At 37.0% G+C, this 20232-nt stretch overlaps 1 protein-coding gene across 5 annotated transcripts in view; it reads right to left on the bottom strand.

The window, feature by feature from the left end:
- Window positions 1–20232, bottom strand: part of ZNF407 (zinc finger protein 407) — a 340105-nt gene that overhangs the window by 88969 nt on the left and 230904 nt on the right. For all 5 annotated transcript variants that reach the window (XM_083821922.1, XM_083821923.1, XM_083821925.1 and 2 more), the window contains one exon: window positions 13244–13422. In XM_083821922.1, the coding sequence (XP_083678048.1) occupies window positions 13244–13422 (179 nt within the window). The remainder of the gene's footprint in view (window positions 1–13243; window positions 13423–20232) is intronic.

Here is a 20232-nt window from a genome sequence, read left to right as displayed (position 1 = left end):
ACCTGCAATTTTACAGATTCCATTGCTGGTGGCCATACATCTTTGATGGCAAAACTACATTGGTTGTAGCACCATAAAATCAATAAATATTAACCTTTTCTGACACTTTCTGCACGGATGCTTTATCAGTTGCTGTCAGGTGATAGAACAGGCAGTGATGTACTGTATTTTTCAGCTAAGAATCCATACCAAACTAAGAAATCAATGCAGATTAACAAGCCTTTAAATACAAAAATTGCCAATGAAATTTTGATTCTATATGATAAAAACTAAACCAAATCATGATACTACAGAATAATAAATTTGTCACATATACTTTTAGCAATGTATGAAATACAAACACAATATTTTCGTGGCAAAATAAGTGTGCTTGAATACCATAGGTGATATAAATTCAGTTTTATTTTTCATGACATATCCATTACAGATCCCAGCTTACAAAATTAAACGCCTACCCAATTAGACAAATCCCATCTCTCCATACCACTTAGAAACTCACAGTCCTTACTTTGCTGAAAGACTTCCGTAGCAATTCGGTACACTTAAAACTCCATTTCTAAATGACTAAAGCAAAAAAATAAAAGTTTACTGGAAAGTGAAAATATGCAATTTAAGTTATTGTCTATCTCATATAACTGGAACAATAACCGCATTTAGTTTTAAGCATCTTAGAAGCCTAGGGCCTTTAATTATTGGAAAACATCTTGCTCCCTACAATCCATGCTGCAGCAGAGTATAGCATTTCCGCATAACAGCATAACAACATACAGACTGATAACTTGGACTGGCTCTATTTCTCCCTGTTCTCATCACGGCAGTTTCTTCTACCTAATACTGTACTTCCTTACCAGAGCTTTAGAAATTGTGCTTATTTATATGTAATTTTTATGAAAAAATTAATTAAAATATGGAATAGACAGATAACATGGGCTTTCCAAAACACTTCAGACTTCTTAAAAACTACCACAATGCCCCCAAAAGCTTGGAATACGCGTTCTAAACATTCTTCAAATATAGAACCAGGTAGTAAATATGTGAACAATGCTGGTAAGTACTAATACGGGTGTATTTATGTTCAAAAATTCTTGAAAAATAAGGACTATAATTTGGTTTCTTTCAGCCTATGTAGCCAAAGTCTATTAGAAATTATTTTATCTGTCATTTTTAAATCTACTTTCATGCATTTTTCTAACAATGTACGTACATGTAAAACTACCTTCTCCTAGAAGAAAGAGACCGTACATGTAATACCAATGTAAAATAGTATACAAAAATACAGATATTAATGTTCACCATTATTTAGACATGTATGTCTTGTGACGCCAGTGGTGGGGGCACAACAGCATTTGGAAAAATGGAATTGCTTTGAGAGATAGAATGTAACGTTATGTTAATAAGAGATAACTTCAAATGCACTGAGAGCTTTATCAACACACACTTTAAATTTTAAACTGAAGTACAATTTTACATTCGCTGTTTCTTTGTATAGCATCTGTATTTTTACATTATTCAAGAAAAGAGCTATTTTTGTCAATCAACATCAGGAGCAATCAGATTGAAATTCTACACTGATTTTCTTCAAAAAATATTGGCAAAAAATACTTTAATCATCTCAGTTTACCTATTACTGCTAATATGAAAGGAAGGCATTTATTTTCAAAATTCTGGTAAGGAAAACAAACAAACAAACAAAAAAAAACAACCAACCAACCAACAAAAAAGCAGTGTTTTTTTTTTTTTTCTTTTTTTTTTTTTGGCAAAGGCCAAGCCTACAGACTGATAACAAGTTTTGTCAAAATTCCAAACATGCCTAAAAGTGTCCCATGGTGACATCAGACAAAAGCATTATTTTTACATATGGCACAGCAGACTCACCACGTAAAGCAGGCACTAACATTACAAATAGATGGCCTTTAGGTTGTGAGCCACTTAGTACACCTGCACAGCCACCTATCAAAACCCACTTCATGCTCAAATCTGAATCCCTTGTGCAAAATCACAACCCCCCAAATCAATCTTTTTTTTTTTTTCAGTTTTAATGAGAAGATGGCAACAATGCTAAAGTACTTTCTGAAGGAGTCATCCCAGTCTTCTCAACTTTCCCAAGATCCTCAGAAACCTTACAATGCTCAGACTGTCTTATAACCATTTACTCTTTCTGTAACTGAATACTTAGCTAGTCTCTCTCCTGACCAAACTTTTCTGCAATTGGTGCCTCTCCTCCACTCTTCTCTTAGAAGTTTTCGGAAGTTATCTGAATTTCAGATATATATCCTGAATCTAAAATCAATGTTAAATTAAAAACATTTCCCTAAAAACTTGATATCCCCTGAGATAACTAGATAACCCGGGTTTTATCTTTCTCTTGCTATCAAAAGATGATTTCATTTTCGTAGTTCCCTCTGGATGCTATTACTTCAAAGTAGACCAGTTCTTCCAAATCTTCTACAAACTGTGTTCTGAAAACTGTTATCTGCTGCTACTTCTTAGACTAAGAAGTACCATTCTGGCAAGATACAAAAGAGATACATAGCTCAGAGTGCAATACAGTAGTTTTCTTAATGCTTTTTTTTTTAAGTACATTGATCACCTCTGCAACCCTGTTACATTCCCGAACAGTATATAGCAACCAAGTCTTTCCTTTAGCTACAATACAATGATCACTAACAAAAAACTTTTCCAGTAAAAATAACCTAGGTTTCTGAAATGTTATTTAAGCAGTAACCAATTGTGTCCTTCAAGTATCTGAAAAGTCCCCTTAAATACGCTGTAGAAACCTGTCCAGAGGCTTTGCTTCCCGATGTGTGATACCTCCGGTACTTCTCATAGCCCAGCCACTGGAAGTGTGCCTCTGTAAGCCAGCAGTGCCTTTGATCCAGCCCTGTGGAGCTGAACCACTGATTTGTGTTATCGGAAGCCCAAACTTTGGGCTCATTTGTGTTCAGGTTCCTATGCAATCTATTTGAAAGTTGCATTCACTTTAAGGTCCCTTTATGCTATCAGAGAACGTTATATGAAAATCAGATTGTTAAGGGCTCAGAGAAGGAAAACATCTGTATTAAATCTGTAGCAGTTTTAGTACAGCCCATTTCTTTGACATTAGATATTGATGAGCATGCACTCTTTCCAATAAATGCAAGACCTGCATAAAATATCTTAAATTCAGAAGATGTACTTTTTATCTTCCCATTTAGAACTAGGGTTTCCCCACTAACTGACCCACTGGGAGTTAAGAGATATGATATCTGCCTCCATGGTTTTTTGACATGATACAAGAATTATAGACAGTCGGCATGCGATGTATTTATATGAGATATAGTTTCATATTATGCGCTTATATGTTCACCAAGAAAGAGAAGCAATCTTTCTTCTGTGAGACTTCTACCTATCTTCATTTCCTTTAGTGCAAACAGTTATAGACAAGCTCCTCTTTGAACTGATAATTTTTTAGAGGTCATTCAGCCCATAATTTCAGGTCCTAGTCACTATCCTGATGGTCCTTCTTAGGAAATTGGACCCAGTGGGAACGTTTTTTCCTTCTGCTTAGTCTATGGGTCAGCATTTTCCTTCCCTTGTACTTCTTAATTCCCTTAAGTGGCAATTATTTAAGGCACAGTTAGAGAAGGTGCAATCTACATTCATCCAATAAAACCTAAATATTAAAAAGGACAGAAAAATCCAGCATGGTTACTAAGGATATATGGGAGAGCATTTAGCATTTGAAAGGTACCAAAGATCTGGTAAATGAAAAGATGGGAAAAATTATGAAGAACTATTGGAAGTAAAATAGAAATTAGAAGAACTACAAAAGAACACGTGTACCAGACAGACAAGGCATCCTACTTGCAAAAGGTCAAGATCCAAGATGCCAAGTCAAGAAATTAATGGAATGTCGGTGCAGCATACATTGGATCAATGAAAGCAAACAAAAAGAAAGCCCAAAAGAAATTTTAAAAATCAGCATGGAATGCCAATGATTTGTGATTCATTGGAGCAATTACTGTTGAGGGCTCTTCTCCTCACTAATGACCTGAGCTAGTAGAGCACTGAGCACTTGATTCAATCCTTCCATACCTAACATTACCCACACACATTTAAACATTTTTATGATTGCAGAATTATTTGGTATTATTTGTGCCGATTTGTGTAGTAACCAAATTTTGTGTGATAACCAAATACAACATTTCTGAAATTTAAAAATTAAATAAATAAATAAATACATTGAGACAATGGCTAGCAAGTGAATCAAAAGAGACTTACAAATATTAGTCCTTTATCACTCTTTCAGGACAGGTTGTTGAGATGTTGGTAGTATCGGACAGGTTGTTGAGATGTTGGTAGTATCTCGTAAGTAGAAAATTTAAGTGTCCTCTAAATAAAGTATAGCCACAGGGAAAAAGGCCTACAGTCCATATTTTGCCTATTATGTAGGCAAAACACACTCTGCTATGTGGTTATACTGAAATACAGTGTGCTCCTAGGTCTTAGAAGTACTCTTAGTTCAAGTCTCCAACTAATGCAGTAATTTGTTCATAACAGGGATGACAATGATGTGATATTATGTATAGGTATTTATTATACCACATATATGTATGAGTATATAAAATTACAACAAATTTTAAGTCAACATTTTCATATTCTTCTGCAAGTTGCCTCTTACACCTTAAGTTTACTTTGATAAACAAAAATTTTTAACAGCCTCATATTTCTTAGTACTCCAGTATAACTTCCCTGGATGATACACTAAGAGATTTACTCTTAAAAGAGCTTCTGCTAATAGGAAAATAACATAAACTTTCTGGGTGTAGGATAATCTAGACATTTAAAAATATGCTGAATGACTCCTATGCACTATACACCTTTACTTTTTAATCCTTCTGTAAGGTTCATCATTATTTTTTGTTTCAAAAGGTTTTTTGATGAACCTGATATCCTGTTTTCTGTGTTTACCTCAGAATTTTACATCTCTCTCTATATAAACATATATATACACATTGATATTTGAATAGCATTATTTCCTTTTATTACTTCTATTTACCAAATACCCGTACGCATATATATTTTCTAGCAGAATTCAATATTTTGCCTTTCTAGGATGTGCTGTCTCATCTGAAGGGACTTTTACTTCTGTACTTTAATATTTCAGCCTTGCTTTAAAACTTTTATGTTAGGATATCCTATTTTTAGCACCAAATAGCCAATAATATGTCTCATGTTCTTCATGAAGGATGTATTATCTATTAGTGTAATGAAGTAATGCCTTGAAGTAAGATTACTTTCTTTTCATCGGTGAATCTGACGTCCTTGCAAAGGCAACAGTCTTTGTGAATACCAGCAGTATGTGGCTACCAACACAATGCAATGGATTGCAAGGAATTTGCAGAGCAGATGTCCGTCTGATGATCTTTTCAGGACAGATACAAGGTGGGCATTAGGACTCAACAGCAATTTTGAAAACTGATGAGGATTTCTGTTTTGGCCAGTGTGGCACAGCTGCCTTCCAGGTCAGATGTCTCGGTCCCCTCCCATGGAAACCAGCATGGCACAAGGAGGAAGGACAGAAAAGCGGATATGTGCCAGCAGAGTGCTTGCACCCAGATTATTTGTACAGACACAGGAAATGAGATTCAAACTGCTTGGGACAGTCCTTCAGAAAGGATCACGGGGTTGGAAATCCCCAGCACGGTGGGACGTGAGCATAAAGGCAGTGAACAGAGTACCAGATGACAACTACAAATGTCATTGGTGCTATAAAGTACGAAAAACACTTGCACGATGACCCTGCAGCACAGCACCAACTTTTCTGATGGAAACACGGTGCACAATATGACAGATATTACACCTCTGCTGATCAGATGCATTAAGAGAAATTCCAGACTTTGGTCTAGGCAATATTTTCCTTTTCATTAAAACTATATTTTGAACATTTTTTCTTTAGTGAAATTCATGGCCTTCGCTCTCATCTGAGGATACCATCCACTTAATGGAACGTAACTATGTTAATGGTGGTATTTTTTTCCACGTTAGATGACGTAATATTTGCATCAAAATATCTCAATACCCTTTTTCTTGTCACTCAGCAGCAATATATGCTGACTGTTCAGGAAAAGCAGCTAAGGAACTCTGAAAGCAGTGCCTAAGGTCTTCAACAGCAGGAGCAAAAGCTACATATTACACAAGAAGAGAAGATACTTCCACAGCCTTGCATCTTTTTTCATGACACGAGCTATCTGGAAAGGACCAACTCTACAGTCATGACCGCCCAGATAAAGACACTGCCTATAGAAGCTCTGCTAGGCATACAAAGCCTTCTAATAGAAGACAGATATAAAAATAATCAAATGACTTACGTTTTAGTTTTTTTTTTTTTAATGTCGATTAATTTTTCCTGAAACACAATAATACATAATCTACATAGGTTATGAGGAACCTAGCTTTCTCCTTTACAAACAGAAAATCATTTATACTAGGTTTTTATTTCAAGCACACACTAAAATTATTATTCTTCACAAAAGAGGAAAGGGAGTGTCTGCCAATCAACATGACATGCTATTGAAAGACTGGCACTAATAGCTATGACAAGAGCAAACCTGTTTGAAGCAGAGCTGCTGCCTTTTTTTTTTTTTTAAGTACACCAGCCATCAAAAATAATGTTTTATCTGACTAGCAACCCAAGCAATATTCCTGCAGAAAAAAGCTTCTACCTGATCTGCCTGTATCTAGCAATGGCAGATTCTTAATATTGTTTTAAATTACAGCATTTAACGTATATTTTATTTAAATTATGATAAAGACTAAGAGCAAAACTATACCAAGAAAAAGTTTAATATGCTTGCAAATAAAATTGTGTATCCATTCTTTGGAGGCTTTACTTAAAGTATCAAATACAAGTTTACATAGGTGCTTAACCGACTTGTATTTCCATTATTTCATTCATAAATAGCACTCACTGAATTTATATTTTCGTAGTATGATGAATTTAGAGAGTCTAATAGTAAACAGAGATTTTCATTTTTTGATTTTTCCTAATTTGTTTCAACTTTGTATTTTGTACTGAAGAGTCAGAAGTTGTAAAAGAAAAAGGGCAAAGAGAAAGAAAGGAAAAAATTAAGAGTAGAAGGCGCTAGGATACTGGTATAATTGCTATATTATCAGGTTATGTGTGTGCAATTCACATTCTGAATAAGTCTGCAGTTTCCACTTGGTAATACAGTTATACCTTGATAAAATCACATAATAGATCACACCATAACTTTTAGCAATCAATTTTTTCTCTTAATAATTTGATAAATGTAGCTGTCAAGTGGGATAAAGATCACAATTTTATTTAGGATTAACTATTTGAACTTTCACAATTCCATTCATGAATATTGCAACTGTTACAACTGATAGCATCACAATTTGGTCCCTTGTTGATGATGTAATCAGGCTGCAGTTTGCTAGGAAAGCCTCCTTTCTCGAAAGCTAAAGAAACTCAAACAGAAAAGCGTGGTGGGCACAGCCTTTTGAAAACTGCACTTCAAAACAGTTTAGAAAAATATTTTTCAAACTGATGCATAAAAGGAACTTTGCTGTAAACTCTTCTTGTTTTCAGTGATGTCTGGAAAGAGCTTAAACATCCCCTAACTCTGTCCTCCTGAACTAAAAAAGAAAAAAAGTAGGATGTAGGCCTGGTTTACTGCACAGATGATTAACTGCTTTTTTTGTTGTTGTTGTTGTTGTTGATTTCAGACCTCAGGATCCAATGACACATCAAGGAGACTGCCCAATAAAAGAGCAGAATTTCGTAAGGATTCTTCTAACACCTCTTAAAAATATAGATAGATAGATAGATAGATAGATAGTTAGATAGATAGATAGATAGATAGATAGATAGATAGATAGGTAGATAGATAGATAGATAGATAGATATTCCTACGCATTTTATAAAGAATTTAATGACATGTCAGATAGGCAGGTGTACCTCTAGTTGGGCACGGATATATGAGGCTCAGAGAGTACCAGTTCAGTGTTGACGATGGGAAAGTCATCTCCAGGAGAAAGAACACCTGGGGGGACTTACATGTCTCTTCAGCTACCTCTACTACCACAACACCGAAGCACTTTAGATCCACAGGCACAACCCTTACCAAGAGGCAGTAGATTAACAGTATTTTAAGATTTAAGAGCAGAAAGGACCATTAGATAATTGTCTGACTTTTGGTATATCAAAGCCCCTTAAATTACATTCAATCAGTTTCGCAGTGCGCCCAGCAACCTTGGGCCTTCCTTTAAACCTATCTTCCAAAAAGACATCCAGTCTTCTTAAGGCTTAAAGGAGTGGAACAGGGACAGTTTCTTCTGCTAGTTGCTGCCAGAGCTCAATTGACTTCATATTTAAGTGTTTGCACCTTGTTTCCTATTTCAATTTGTCTGACTACGCATTCAGTAACTGATTTTTCTTAGGCTTTTCTCAGCTAGATTAGGAGTAGCTCACGTCTGATATTTTCTCCCTGTGAAGCAACTCATACACTATAATCAAGTGCCTATCTATCATTTTGGTCATGAATTATGTAACTCTTCAGGAGCACTAAGCCTTCAATCACCACGTAGGCAGCAAACTGCCAAAACATGATCGTCACGATCTTTGTTCTGTGGATGCCCAACCCCAGAGGCACCTATAATTTTCACGGAGGCACAGGCGCACTACAGCTCTGCTCCCAAGCATGCCCCACAACAGGGCTGTGCAGCAAAGGGAACCAGCTCGTGCTTTCTGTTCTGCCAGGAGCCATAGGGGCAAGCGATCCTCCGCTCCCACCAGCTCCAAGTGTGGCAGACACTAAGAGCACGCTGGATAATTGGAGTCCCTCACAAGCGAGATACGGCTTTCAAAGGAAGAATGGACTTACCAAAGAAAACAATAAATTGATTTTTTTTAAAGATTTCCAGGAAATAGTTAATGACTTCTAATTCTAAATTAGTAAAACTACCTCCAAATATTCTGTTCAATGTCTTAAGCAGTTCCCGAATCACATAACTGGCTATTGTGGAACCATTTTAAAGCAAAAGCCTTTTGCCTTGAACTATGTAGGCACTGCATCCATTTTGCACAAGGGGAAACTCAGACAGAGAGCAAGCCCACTGCATCAGTAACACACACAAAAAAAGGGTTATTCCGACTTCCCAGAGCGGCACTCATTCTTGGACATCATGTTCACTTCTAACAGTGCAGCACAAAAATAATGATACAGAAAAAAGCAATATCATCGTGTAACTTTCAACATGATCAAGAAAACAATAATTAGCAAACTGCTCCTCTTCTCTCCAAAGAGCTTTTTGCCTTACAGCCAGTTTAGTATCCACACAAGACTACTACGCACACAGTGAGATGCCATGGTCTCTGTAGCTAGTGGAATAATGGAGATGTCAATCCATACATATTATTCTCTTTGGATATAAATAATGCATCATAATAGTATCATAATGCTTATAAGACAAGAGCTCCTAAATGGTGAGCATTTAGTTCAAACTGAAATTATCACTATCAAGCGATGCTGTTCCAAAGCAGACAAAAAGCATTGAGAAAAACAGCTGGAGTACCGATCCCTTTCAGCTTCTACCACAGGTACTGGCCATCCTCCTGTCCCACCTGTCAAAGCATTCAGGTTCAGTTAATCTCATTATTGAGATGTAGCATCAACTGGGAGAGAAAAAAAAAACTAACTCCAAGAAACTTGGAAATGTAATGCATATCCCAAGATTTCTTCAGCTTACTCTGTACTAGTTTTGTCATAAAGACAAGTTCATGCTGCGCAACTCAGAAAAATTTTCTTTATCAATTAAGCTCACTCAATAAAATAATCACCAAACTGACTGTCGTCAACATGATATTACAATTCACTCACTGTATTAATTTTGCACTCATAAGGACAAATATTCAGATTTGCACTTTTAAAACAAGAATAATATGAGTAGTTTCCATTATAGCCAAATTACCATAACTAAAACATTGACTGCAGGACACCTTAGCTTGCTAACTATCCCACTCCAATTCTAGAACAGGTATAAAATCTATCAGTGTCTTAACTGTCACTATTTTAAAAAGACATGAATATTGCAGATAATCAGCAGTCATTGGATTTCTGCATTTTTTTTAAACAAAATTTCAAATTCAACATAGAACTCAAGAAAATGGGTTACAGAATACCAAGAAACAGGCATAAAGCTCTTACAGAACGACACACAATGACAGTTTAAAACCAGATTTGATGATTTGTATAAAATCAGAAGTTAAACACATAGGTTAGCATTTGAAGTAGAACCTAGCAAATGTAATCCATAATTTTATGTGCAGATGCACATATACCTTTGTTGGCTTGCATGCATTAAAGGTCTGCTCCTGAAATGAAGTATGTTTTAAAACCTAAAGACAGAAGTATTCTCTAGATTGCTGCTGTTTGAAAACACATAATGGTACTTCTTAAGGTTTATGAGTAATATAGTCATACAGCTAAATATCTTCCTCTATGACAGAGTCTACAGCAAAAAGGGGAAAGTACTGCACACCTGTTTTTGTGGCATTTCCATATATCAATTCCTCATATTACAAAGGATTTTAAAGATGCAAAGTAGAAAGGGCTGTCACCTATCATTTACAGTATCTTCCTCACATCGAAGCTAACTTGTTCTCCCTTCCACCTTCTGTAGACTTAGAAATGCATCGTCTTCAAGCTCCTTAGTGCAACTGATGCCATAAAGGAGTATCAATTGCTAAAGGAAGCTGAACAGAAATTAAAATTACTTCAAAGAGCATTAACTTTGAATTAGAAATCCAACTGATAATCTCAGTTTCACAGATGAGAAAGAAACTTGATTTTAACTCCCAGACACATCTGAAAGGCATCCCACAGCTCTACTCTTGGTGGGTTGTGGTGAAGGAATTTCTGACTGGTCCTGGGAAGTGGCTGGGAAGGGGCTGGAGCTGGTGTCCATTTCTGCCACTGATGAGACTTATTCTATTTCTACTCTGCTTGCAGAAGCAGAGGGGATGGCTTTCCCGTTACAAAACAATATTAGAACACAAAAGAAAGACAAATATGTTTAAGCTAAAAAATTGATCTTGTATGACACTTTCATACTCCTATCATCCTAACGGGTTCTAAGTCGTGTTGTGGATTCTCTGTGGGTATCAGCAATGACCAACAAGCAATCAGTAACCATGAGCTAGACATAGAACAAATCTTATTTTGATAAGGAATGTTAGCCAGGGCACAGGAGTTATCCCCTCATTCCTCTGAAAACCTTCTCTAGAATCTTTAACTCACAGATGTCCAGCAGTCAGAAATGTATTGAACAGAAGAAAAGAAAAACACTTTAACTTAACTCTGATGTAAATGCACAATTATCACCTAGGTCCTACTTAAGAGTGTTTCTTCCTGAAAGGAAAATACATTATTGCCATTTTAGCAATGGGATTATGCTAATAATATTTCAACATGCTTTTATTGTATACCAGTTGTAGGCTACCACAGCAATAACGAGGTGACAACCAGTTCTTTCCAGTGTGTTTGTGCAGAACTCTATTTAGTGTAAGGGGATTTCTCCAGGATAAGAATTAATGTATTAAAAAAATAGGTACCGTTAGAATACAACACATGACAGTTTTCCTGTGTTGCCAAGACAAGCAAGTTGAATAGTTTTAACCACATTATGCTGAAATGAGCAATTTTTTTTACTTAGATATGGAGCCTTGAACAAACAATGTGAAAACTTACACAGATTTTGTAATTTTAGAAAAATGCTCGTGGTTCTACCAGTGTAACCTCTTTCATGCATGAATAATGTATATTTGTCTATTGAAAGCATTCTAATTTTTTATATTATTTTACGTGGGATTATTGCAGTTAAAACCCAACAGTGTCTGGATTTAAGATCTGAGTTCAATATCCATTCACGTTAGTCAGGACTATGGTGAAATGTGATCAGCTTTCTGACCTATTTTGAAATTGGTATTCCGCCAACTAGCATTTTGTTTGCACATCCAGATATTATCCACCATATGCTGACATGACATGATGATTGGTTCCAAAATGAAGTGGAATACTTGGCAAATAGAAATATATGGTACAAATAATACACTGCCTCTAGTCAGGAAAGCAAGCAGTCATTCTGAGAAGACTGAAAGGTTTTAAAATAGCTTGACTGTAGCACTGCATAGTGCTGAATGAAAACTCTCTAGGTCATCCTTTTCACAGGTATGTGACTCTCAAAAATTACAGGATCAATTCCTTATAGAAGATTCAAATCTGACACAACAGTACTAATAGTAGGACTTCAATAGAAGATTTATTTGCATCTTAGGGAGGATTTGGCCCACATAGCTTCTTCCTCCTCTGGATTCCCAAACTCTTTCTTCTCACCATCTGTTCTTTTTTCCCTCTGCTCTGACTTGTCTTCCCTCCCAGTGATGTCTAAGTTATCTGCCCCTCCTGAATTAAGATTACATTTCATTTAAGCTCCAGTCTACGCTTGTATGATTTCTCCTAAACTCTTTTGACTGAACTCTTTTCTCCTATCCTGATGCTCCAACTATATATATAACTCTGCCTTCTATTCTGAACTTTAAAATCCCTGCAATAAAAACTATCTTCTTCTTAAACAGAATGCATCCCCAACTTTTTTTCTTTTAGTTCCTGTTTCTAAAGACATATTTTTGTTTTGCATTCCTCCAGTGATTTTCATGTCTGTGCTCTCTAATGTAAAGCCTCAGAACATACATGCAAGTTATTGATGGATCTCTGCTGTTCTATATTTTAATGCTAATCATTGTTTCACTCTAATGAATTTTTTAAAGAAGTACATTCATTTGATAATGAATTTGCCCAGAAATTTTGTTTTTCTGCTCTTGGAGGAATAGGGTAGATAAAGAAATTTAATACAAACATTTTAATACAAATGTTTAAAAAATATATTTCTCTACAAAAATTTAACTAAATTTCAAAATGAAGCATCTAAATAGCATGCATTTCTGATGTTTATGCATTAAACTGCAAACCTTGCTGATGAAACTTCAATGGATTTCAGTGCTTGACACATAACCTTCACCCCTTATGAAAACTTGAAGAGGACTAAGCCCATTTTAAAATCATGTTCTTCTTCAGAATAAATGATAGTAACATAACAGCTAGCTTTCTTATTGCAATCATTTCAGCATGCTCACCTAGAAAAGTGAAGAATTTGAAAGCAAATGGAAGAATGACCTTACCAGCATGTAAGTATGCCAGATCAGGATTTTCAATGTCTGGGTGTAGTTCTTTCAAGTGGTTACGAAACTCCACGGGGATATTGGTTCCATAGTCACATTTAGGACAGTTATACATTTTCACTCCTTCATGCTTTCCTGTATGCAAGATGTGTTTACGGATGTTTTCAGCACAGTTAGACCTAAAAAGCAATAAATAAAAAAATAAAATAAAAAGAAGGTATATAATAATTTATTCAATACTAGTCATTCAAGCTCTGGCTGAAAATAAAATAAAATACAGTGTTATAACAGAAAATGGTTACCCATTGCTCATTCTTCACTACCTGTCTGATTTTTGCATTCTCCTAAGTTTTGTATAGATGTCCTCTGCATGAAGGTTCCTGTTTCAGGTTAACTGAGCAATGCATCTGAACCAGAAGCATTTAAAAATGAATGGTTTTCAATCTGCAAATGTCTTATCATTCTTATTTTTCTGGACGGTAGTCAGTGACAGACAGACATTAAGGAAAACTCTTTAACTTACCAAAACTGATCTTCATTTAACCATTCTAACAGCTAGGTCCTGAATAAACCCTGCTACAGAAATGCACAGATGCCTATAACATTCCCAACGCCATTCAGGTGAACTTTTCTGACATAGTTCCTAGACTCCAGAGGAGCTGTTGCAAATGATTTTTGTAAGGATATTCCATCAACTCCTATCTCATCTTATTAGCTGTTATTAGAAAGGAAAAGTGAGCCATTCAGGTTTACACCTTTTAGAAAATATGCACAGATTCTGATCTATACTTGAAATACGGCTGTTGTGGAACACTGGAGTTTTCATATATAAAAGTCAGAACACATATACAGTATTAAGCACTTCAAGGAAAAGTGCTTCAAGGAAAGTCTCTCATAATATTTCTGGAAAAAAATGAATAGAAAAAGATCTTACATTTGCTTTATCCATAGAAGATCCATGACATGACAGTATTTTTTAAATTCCAGTCTTGAAAATTTTGCCATATCATTCCAATATTATTTTGTATTAAAATTTCCCACTTACTCGAAGTATGTGATAAAATCCATGTACAATATATTGTTTTTTTTTTTCTTTTGTAGACTTTCTTAGTACTATACACTATTAATGTGGTTAAAATAAGAACGTTAATCCAGTTTAACTGAAAGAAGTCCAAACACGCAAGTGAAATATATAAATACATGGTACTTCAAAAATACTCGTGTAAGACAAGGGTAGTATTTTGAGTAACTGATTGTTTGCTCACCACTGTTACAAATATCACCGTAACAAGCACCTAAAAAAAGACCCCCAGAATAAACTGGAAGTAGCAGCTTGAAGTTCTGTTGGAGTGCCTGTCTCTCCCTTGGAGATGGTCATAGTAAAGATGATAACTGCCTTACGGTGCTGCCAAAGCTCACCCTCTGTCATGTCCATCTGCTATATACCAGTATAATGATCAGACTCCTAAGAATGTCAGAGAAGACACTTATGTTCACTGAAAAATATGGGAAATATTGGTCCTCAGCATCTTTCAGGATTCAGCCCTAAAAAAAATTACAGTGCTCATAAATGTTGTTAAAGTGAAACATGTATTTTATAAAAAAAATGGATAGTGTACACTGCAATGAAAGCAGGAGACAATCTGGTAACCTTCTATCGTGGGTTATACTTTAAAGGGCAGTGGATTAAAGTAGAGCATACAAATCTGAAATAAAATATCTGAGTCCTTTTAGTTCGGCTCTCATACTATGTTCAGGAGTGATATAAAACTTTTTACTTTGAAATATTTCTGTGAAATATATAAAGGATCTGTGGAAACCTAGGTAAGAATTGTGAAGAAAACCCAGCCTGTTCAAGGCATAAAAGGCCAGTCCTATCTCCTTTGATTTGTGAATTTGCTCTAACCACTTTAAACAGAGCAATCCTAAAGACTCATTTATTTAGCTATCAGTAAAAATCTGTGCCTAAACATGCCCACATACTGAGATACATTTATCATGGGAAATCATAATTTAAAAAAAAAAATTTTTTTTCCATGTGATGAGCCCAGAAAAGCTTAATCTGAAATGAGGAACATGAGATCACAAGGCATTACAAATGGCTCTCATATTAGGTTGCAATGCAGCAATTGCAATCATAAAGTAAACCAGGAAGGTAACAACTGGCAAATCCAAGCACTTTTGAAGCCAAGTAATACCCTTATATATGACATGACAAAAATGTACTGCATATAATTTTTTTTTTTAAATTATTCAATGTGCTTCATCTGTTTTATTAGGAGTCTTCTTCTGAGTACCGTACAAATATGTTATTATATGTCTGACCAAAAAACAAACAAGCAAAAAAAAAACAACACAAAAACACAACACCCAAACTCTGTGTATGTGTGTACTTACATCATTTCATCTCATACGACTAAACACAGAGGTCTGTGATTTTAAACAGCACTGTATTTTCACTAAAGCTATGCCATGATAAACATCTAACTAAAATATTATAGTGGTGAAATAGTGATGATAGTTAAACATTTGACAGGCTTTGTGCTATAAAATTCACTTCCAGGAGTTTATAAACTCTGAGATAAAGATTCCCTTTGTTCTGAAATTTGGCAATGGAGAGCCCAGCACAAAAGAAATTGTTTGAATAAAGTCTCTTTTTTTTTTTTTGAGTCCCACTCTGAATTACAGCAGCAAAGAAATAAATGCAGCTTTTAAGAGGCTAGCCTCTGTTCCAGGCTAAAACAGAGTTTTCGTAGTTAAATTATTATCATTATTTCTTAATGTAAGCATGTTTTTGTCCTTATGACCAATTTTCCATTTTGAAAACCAAACGTATATATTTCTGGCAATTTTTCCACTCTGAAATAACAGGAAGGGCACTCATTAGCGAGACTTAATTAGTTTGAAGCTATAGTCGATGGGTTTGCATTCAGTGCTGATGCAGAGAAGCAGTACAGAAGTTTCTTTTTTTTTCTACTTTTCCTCATAGTGAGTCTTCTTATCAGAAATGAAGAAAGGTTTATGAGATTTGATGCAAACTCTATGACAATTCTCTTAAGGGGAAATGGAAGACCTCTAGAGAGTTTTCAGCATTCATTTCAGTGAGTGCTACACACGGTGAGAGAAGAGATGGGAAATGTTGCAGATGAACAGGAAACATGAGGAGCTCGGCCCACAGTTCCCAGTAACAAGCTTGTGCAACTTCCTATATCAAAGACCGATGTATTGGGAAGGGTGTAGGAGAGTTTTCCTCCGCACATGGCCAGGGACAGAGCTGTGAAGTAAGGGAGACAGATAGCAAGTTTCTCCCGAGAAATCCAGCTACTGCTTAAGAGGAAAGGAAAACCTCTTTCTGGCTGAAGATAAAGATTTTTTTTAAATCTCTAATGCTCATTGCACAGTGATGCATTCACATCACTGTTCTAAATGCACGTTTCATGTTGTCATTAGAAGTCCGTTCCTATCAACCAGTTTTTGGTCTTTCTTCTACTGCTCCTATTGGATCATAAGCTGGAAATTATTTAATTGTAAAATTGTACTTTTGCCACAGAGTCATAGTACGGTTGAGTTTGAAAGAGATCTCTTGTCTCTTCCAAGAGGAGGGAGGTCATCTCGTACAAGCACCCTGCTCAAGTACGGCCACGTAGAGCCCCACGCCCAGGACACTGTGTAGACAGATTTTGAGTATCTCCAAGGAGGGAGATTTCACAGTTTCTCTGGGCAACCTGTGCCAGTGCTCAGTCACCCACACAGTAAAAAAAAAAGTGTTTCCTGATGTTCAGACAGAACCTCCTGTGTTTCCATCTGTGCCTGTTGCTTCTTGTCCTTTCACTGGACACCAGAAGAGCTGGATTCCATCTTCACACTTTCCCACCACTTATTTATACACATTTCTAAGATCCCCCCTGAAAACTTCTCTTTGTAGGCTAAACAGTCCCAACTCTCTGAGCTTTTCTTCATGTGAGTGCTGCTCCGGTGCCTTCATCACCTTAGTGACCTGTTGTTGGACTCTCTCCAGTATATCCAAATCTCACTTGTACTGGGAAGCCCAAAACTGGACACACCAGTCCAGGTGTGGCCTCACCAGTGCTGAGCAGATGTCAAGGGTCACCTCCCTTAATGTGCTTGCGGCAGTACTTCAAATGCGGCCCAGATACTGTTGGCCATCTTGCAGCAAGGGCACATTGCTGGCTTGTGTTCAACTTGGTGTCCACCCATTTTGTGCCATCAGCAAACCTGCTGAGGGTAAACTCTGACCCACCCTTCCAGGCCATTAATGAGGACGTTGAACAGGACTGGACCCAGTATTGACCCCTGGGGTACTCTGCTAGTTACTGGCCTCTGACTAGACTTTGTGCCACTGCTCACCACCCTCTGAGCCCTGCTCTTCAACAAGAACAATACCTCCAAGAGAGATTTAATTTACTTCTGATATCATTGTCATTTTGCAACCAAGTCTCAGAATACTGATAACTACCTAGATAGGAAAGGTGTACCACAGTGAAAAAAGCTGTGTAGGTATTCTAACAGCAAATAATAAGCAGCCTCCAATGGACATCTTGAGTGGCATCCTACTACAATGAAGCTCAAATCTAATCCACAATAGATCCTAAAGCAAACTTAGCTATTCCAAGGATGAGAACAAAACAAGTTTATTCAGATTTTCCATTGGGAATTGTGCCTGCACAGGCACCATCGGCAGAGTGACAAGGAAGCCCAGTGCTACATGCCACAACCCTCAGTGCCCTCATCTGCTTCTTAGCAGCATTAATCTGCTTGGTGGGAAAGCATAGAGGAAAGTGGAAGGTTAGGGGTAGCATAAACTGCCAAGACATTTTGTCAGCATGAGAAGCTTCTGCCTTTATTTACTTTGTCCTCCCATTGCCTCTCTCCTATCTTTATGTATCAGTTCTGTTACCAAAAATAGGGTATTGTCCTAAAAGCAAGAAACGGAGCACCTTATTTACAGGACAATGGGAAAATACATGGGTAATACATGGGTAAAATACAGGGCAAAAGGTCTCAGGATGGCCTTCTTTCCTAAGCAAGAAAATACTGTTGTTCCTCTGATCCCTAAAAGGAGTATAACTGCCCCTATGCAGCCATTTTCTCCATTGCATTGGCAAACTATGGTGTGCCACTGGTCAAAAACTAGGTCCTTCCCGTTGAAAACAACGCTAGTGTAAGGGCTCCCAGGATGGCAGAGCACAGGCGTGCACTTTGCAGGAGGCAGAGGTGGGTGTTCAAAGTTAGCGGCAGTGAGAAGCCATGCAGCAAGTTCATGCAAGTTGGGGACTGGACAGCCTGCAGGTCCCACAGTTGGTGCTGGCAGTGGTCATTATTCCCCCATCTTCTGTTCCTCCTCTCAGCAGGGCGCAGCCAGCTGACCAGCCCTGCCAGTGAGCAGTACAAGAGGTAAGAGGGCAGACTTCAGGCATCCCTTCCCCACGCAGAGGGGCTCAGTCCCGGTCTCGTGGCTGCAAAGAGAGGGTCACGCTCAGCCCTCCTCCAGCCACCAGCTCTGCTTTAAGCAGCCCACACGAACAGCAGAGTTCTGTAGCTAGCTGCGGAGCTGTGGCTGCCTGATACAGGAGGTATGTGCTGTCCTCATCTTTTCTTTTATTAAAAAAAAAAAAAAAAAAAAAGGAAGAAAGAAATTCATAAAACATGTTCTGTTAATTCTAAACCTGCCCATGTAGAATATGAATGCTTCCTTCTGAAGCTTCTTTCTGAATATGAATGCTTTTTTCTAACGGTTTTGTACATGATAATATATTAGCACTGTATTCAACAGCTGCGAGAAATATAGCAGGAAACAACCTAGTTTTATTAAGATGTTTTACTAATAGGAGACTGAAATTAGGACACTCTTCCATTATGCAGTGCCTGGTATTTTCAGAAAGATGCTTACTGCAAGACATGGAAATGGAAGCTTTCAGAGGTACAAATGAGGCAAAATGTTAATTATCTAGCCCACTAAGTTTCAAAAATTTTAGCACCGTGCAGGGCTCGTATTTGCACAAAATAAACCTTTAAAAAAAGATTTTTTTCAAAACATCCTCTTTCTGCAGAGAAATGCATATAACCTAAAGGCCTTATGGCAGCTCCATGGATGTCACTATTTACCACATGAAAACAAACACAGTGATACAGCCGACTGAGTGAAAAGATTTCTGTTCTTCCCTGCTAGTCGGTATGAATCAAGTTCACTCTGGTACAGGGAGCACTCTGAAGGTCTTCTGCACCGTTCGTACCCTGCTATGCAACCTATGAGAAGCACACAGAAATGGCAGTATTTTGACTGAAAAATAGCAAATTCAATGGATACCTTATTCTTGAAATCCAAGCAGTTATGATGAAAGCAAACTTCTCAGAAAAACAAGATGTATCATTGAAGACTCTTTACCTCAGTTACTAACCAAAAATTTGCAGGTGTCTAGTTTACAGAAAATACAAGCTAATTTGAAAAACTGTCTTTAGTTATTGCAGTTTTAATTTAAACTAGAAAAAAAAAAAGGAAAAAAACAGTTTTTTTGAAACACAAGGTCACAAGGAGCAATTAGCTTGACCTCGTGGATACCACAGTCTGTAAAGTTTGCCCAGTGATTCTTCCTTCAAACCCTCAGCCTTTTTGGTGCTAAAACATCAAGTTTTGAGACACACTGAAATCTGAGGGAGAGCAAACGGGAATCTGTTGTAATTGTAGGCAAATGACTCTACAGTTAATCAGTTTCATTTTCACAAATGGTCATATTTCTTTCAATGTGGCATCCAGCTAACAGATGCTGCTATATGTCTGACCCTTCCTGCTCAGCTGAAGAGTCCTCTGCTATCCAAACCTCTATTGGAGGCTCAGTTGAGCCACAGAGACCGAGTTCCTTTCATCTCACATTGGGAAATCACCAAATTTTTGCTAAATCCTTTTCAGTTGTAAACATGGCTCTAAGCTTTGAACACTAGACAGCATTTTGCAACAGTGCTGCACACAC

Source organism: Anser anser, assembly GCF_964211835.1.
Source record: "Anser anser genome assembly, chromosome: 2".
Classification (NCBI taxonomy): domain Eukaryota; kingdom Metazoa; phylum Chordata; class Aves; order Anseriformes; family Anatidae; genus Anser; species Anser anser.
This window is presented reverse-complemented; position numbering and strand designations above follow the sequence as displayed.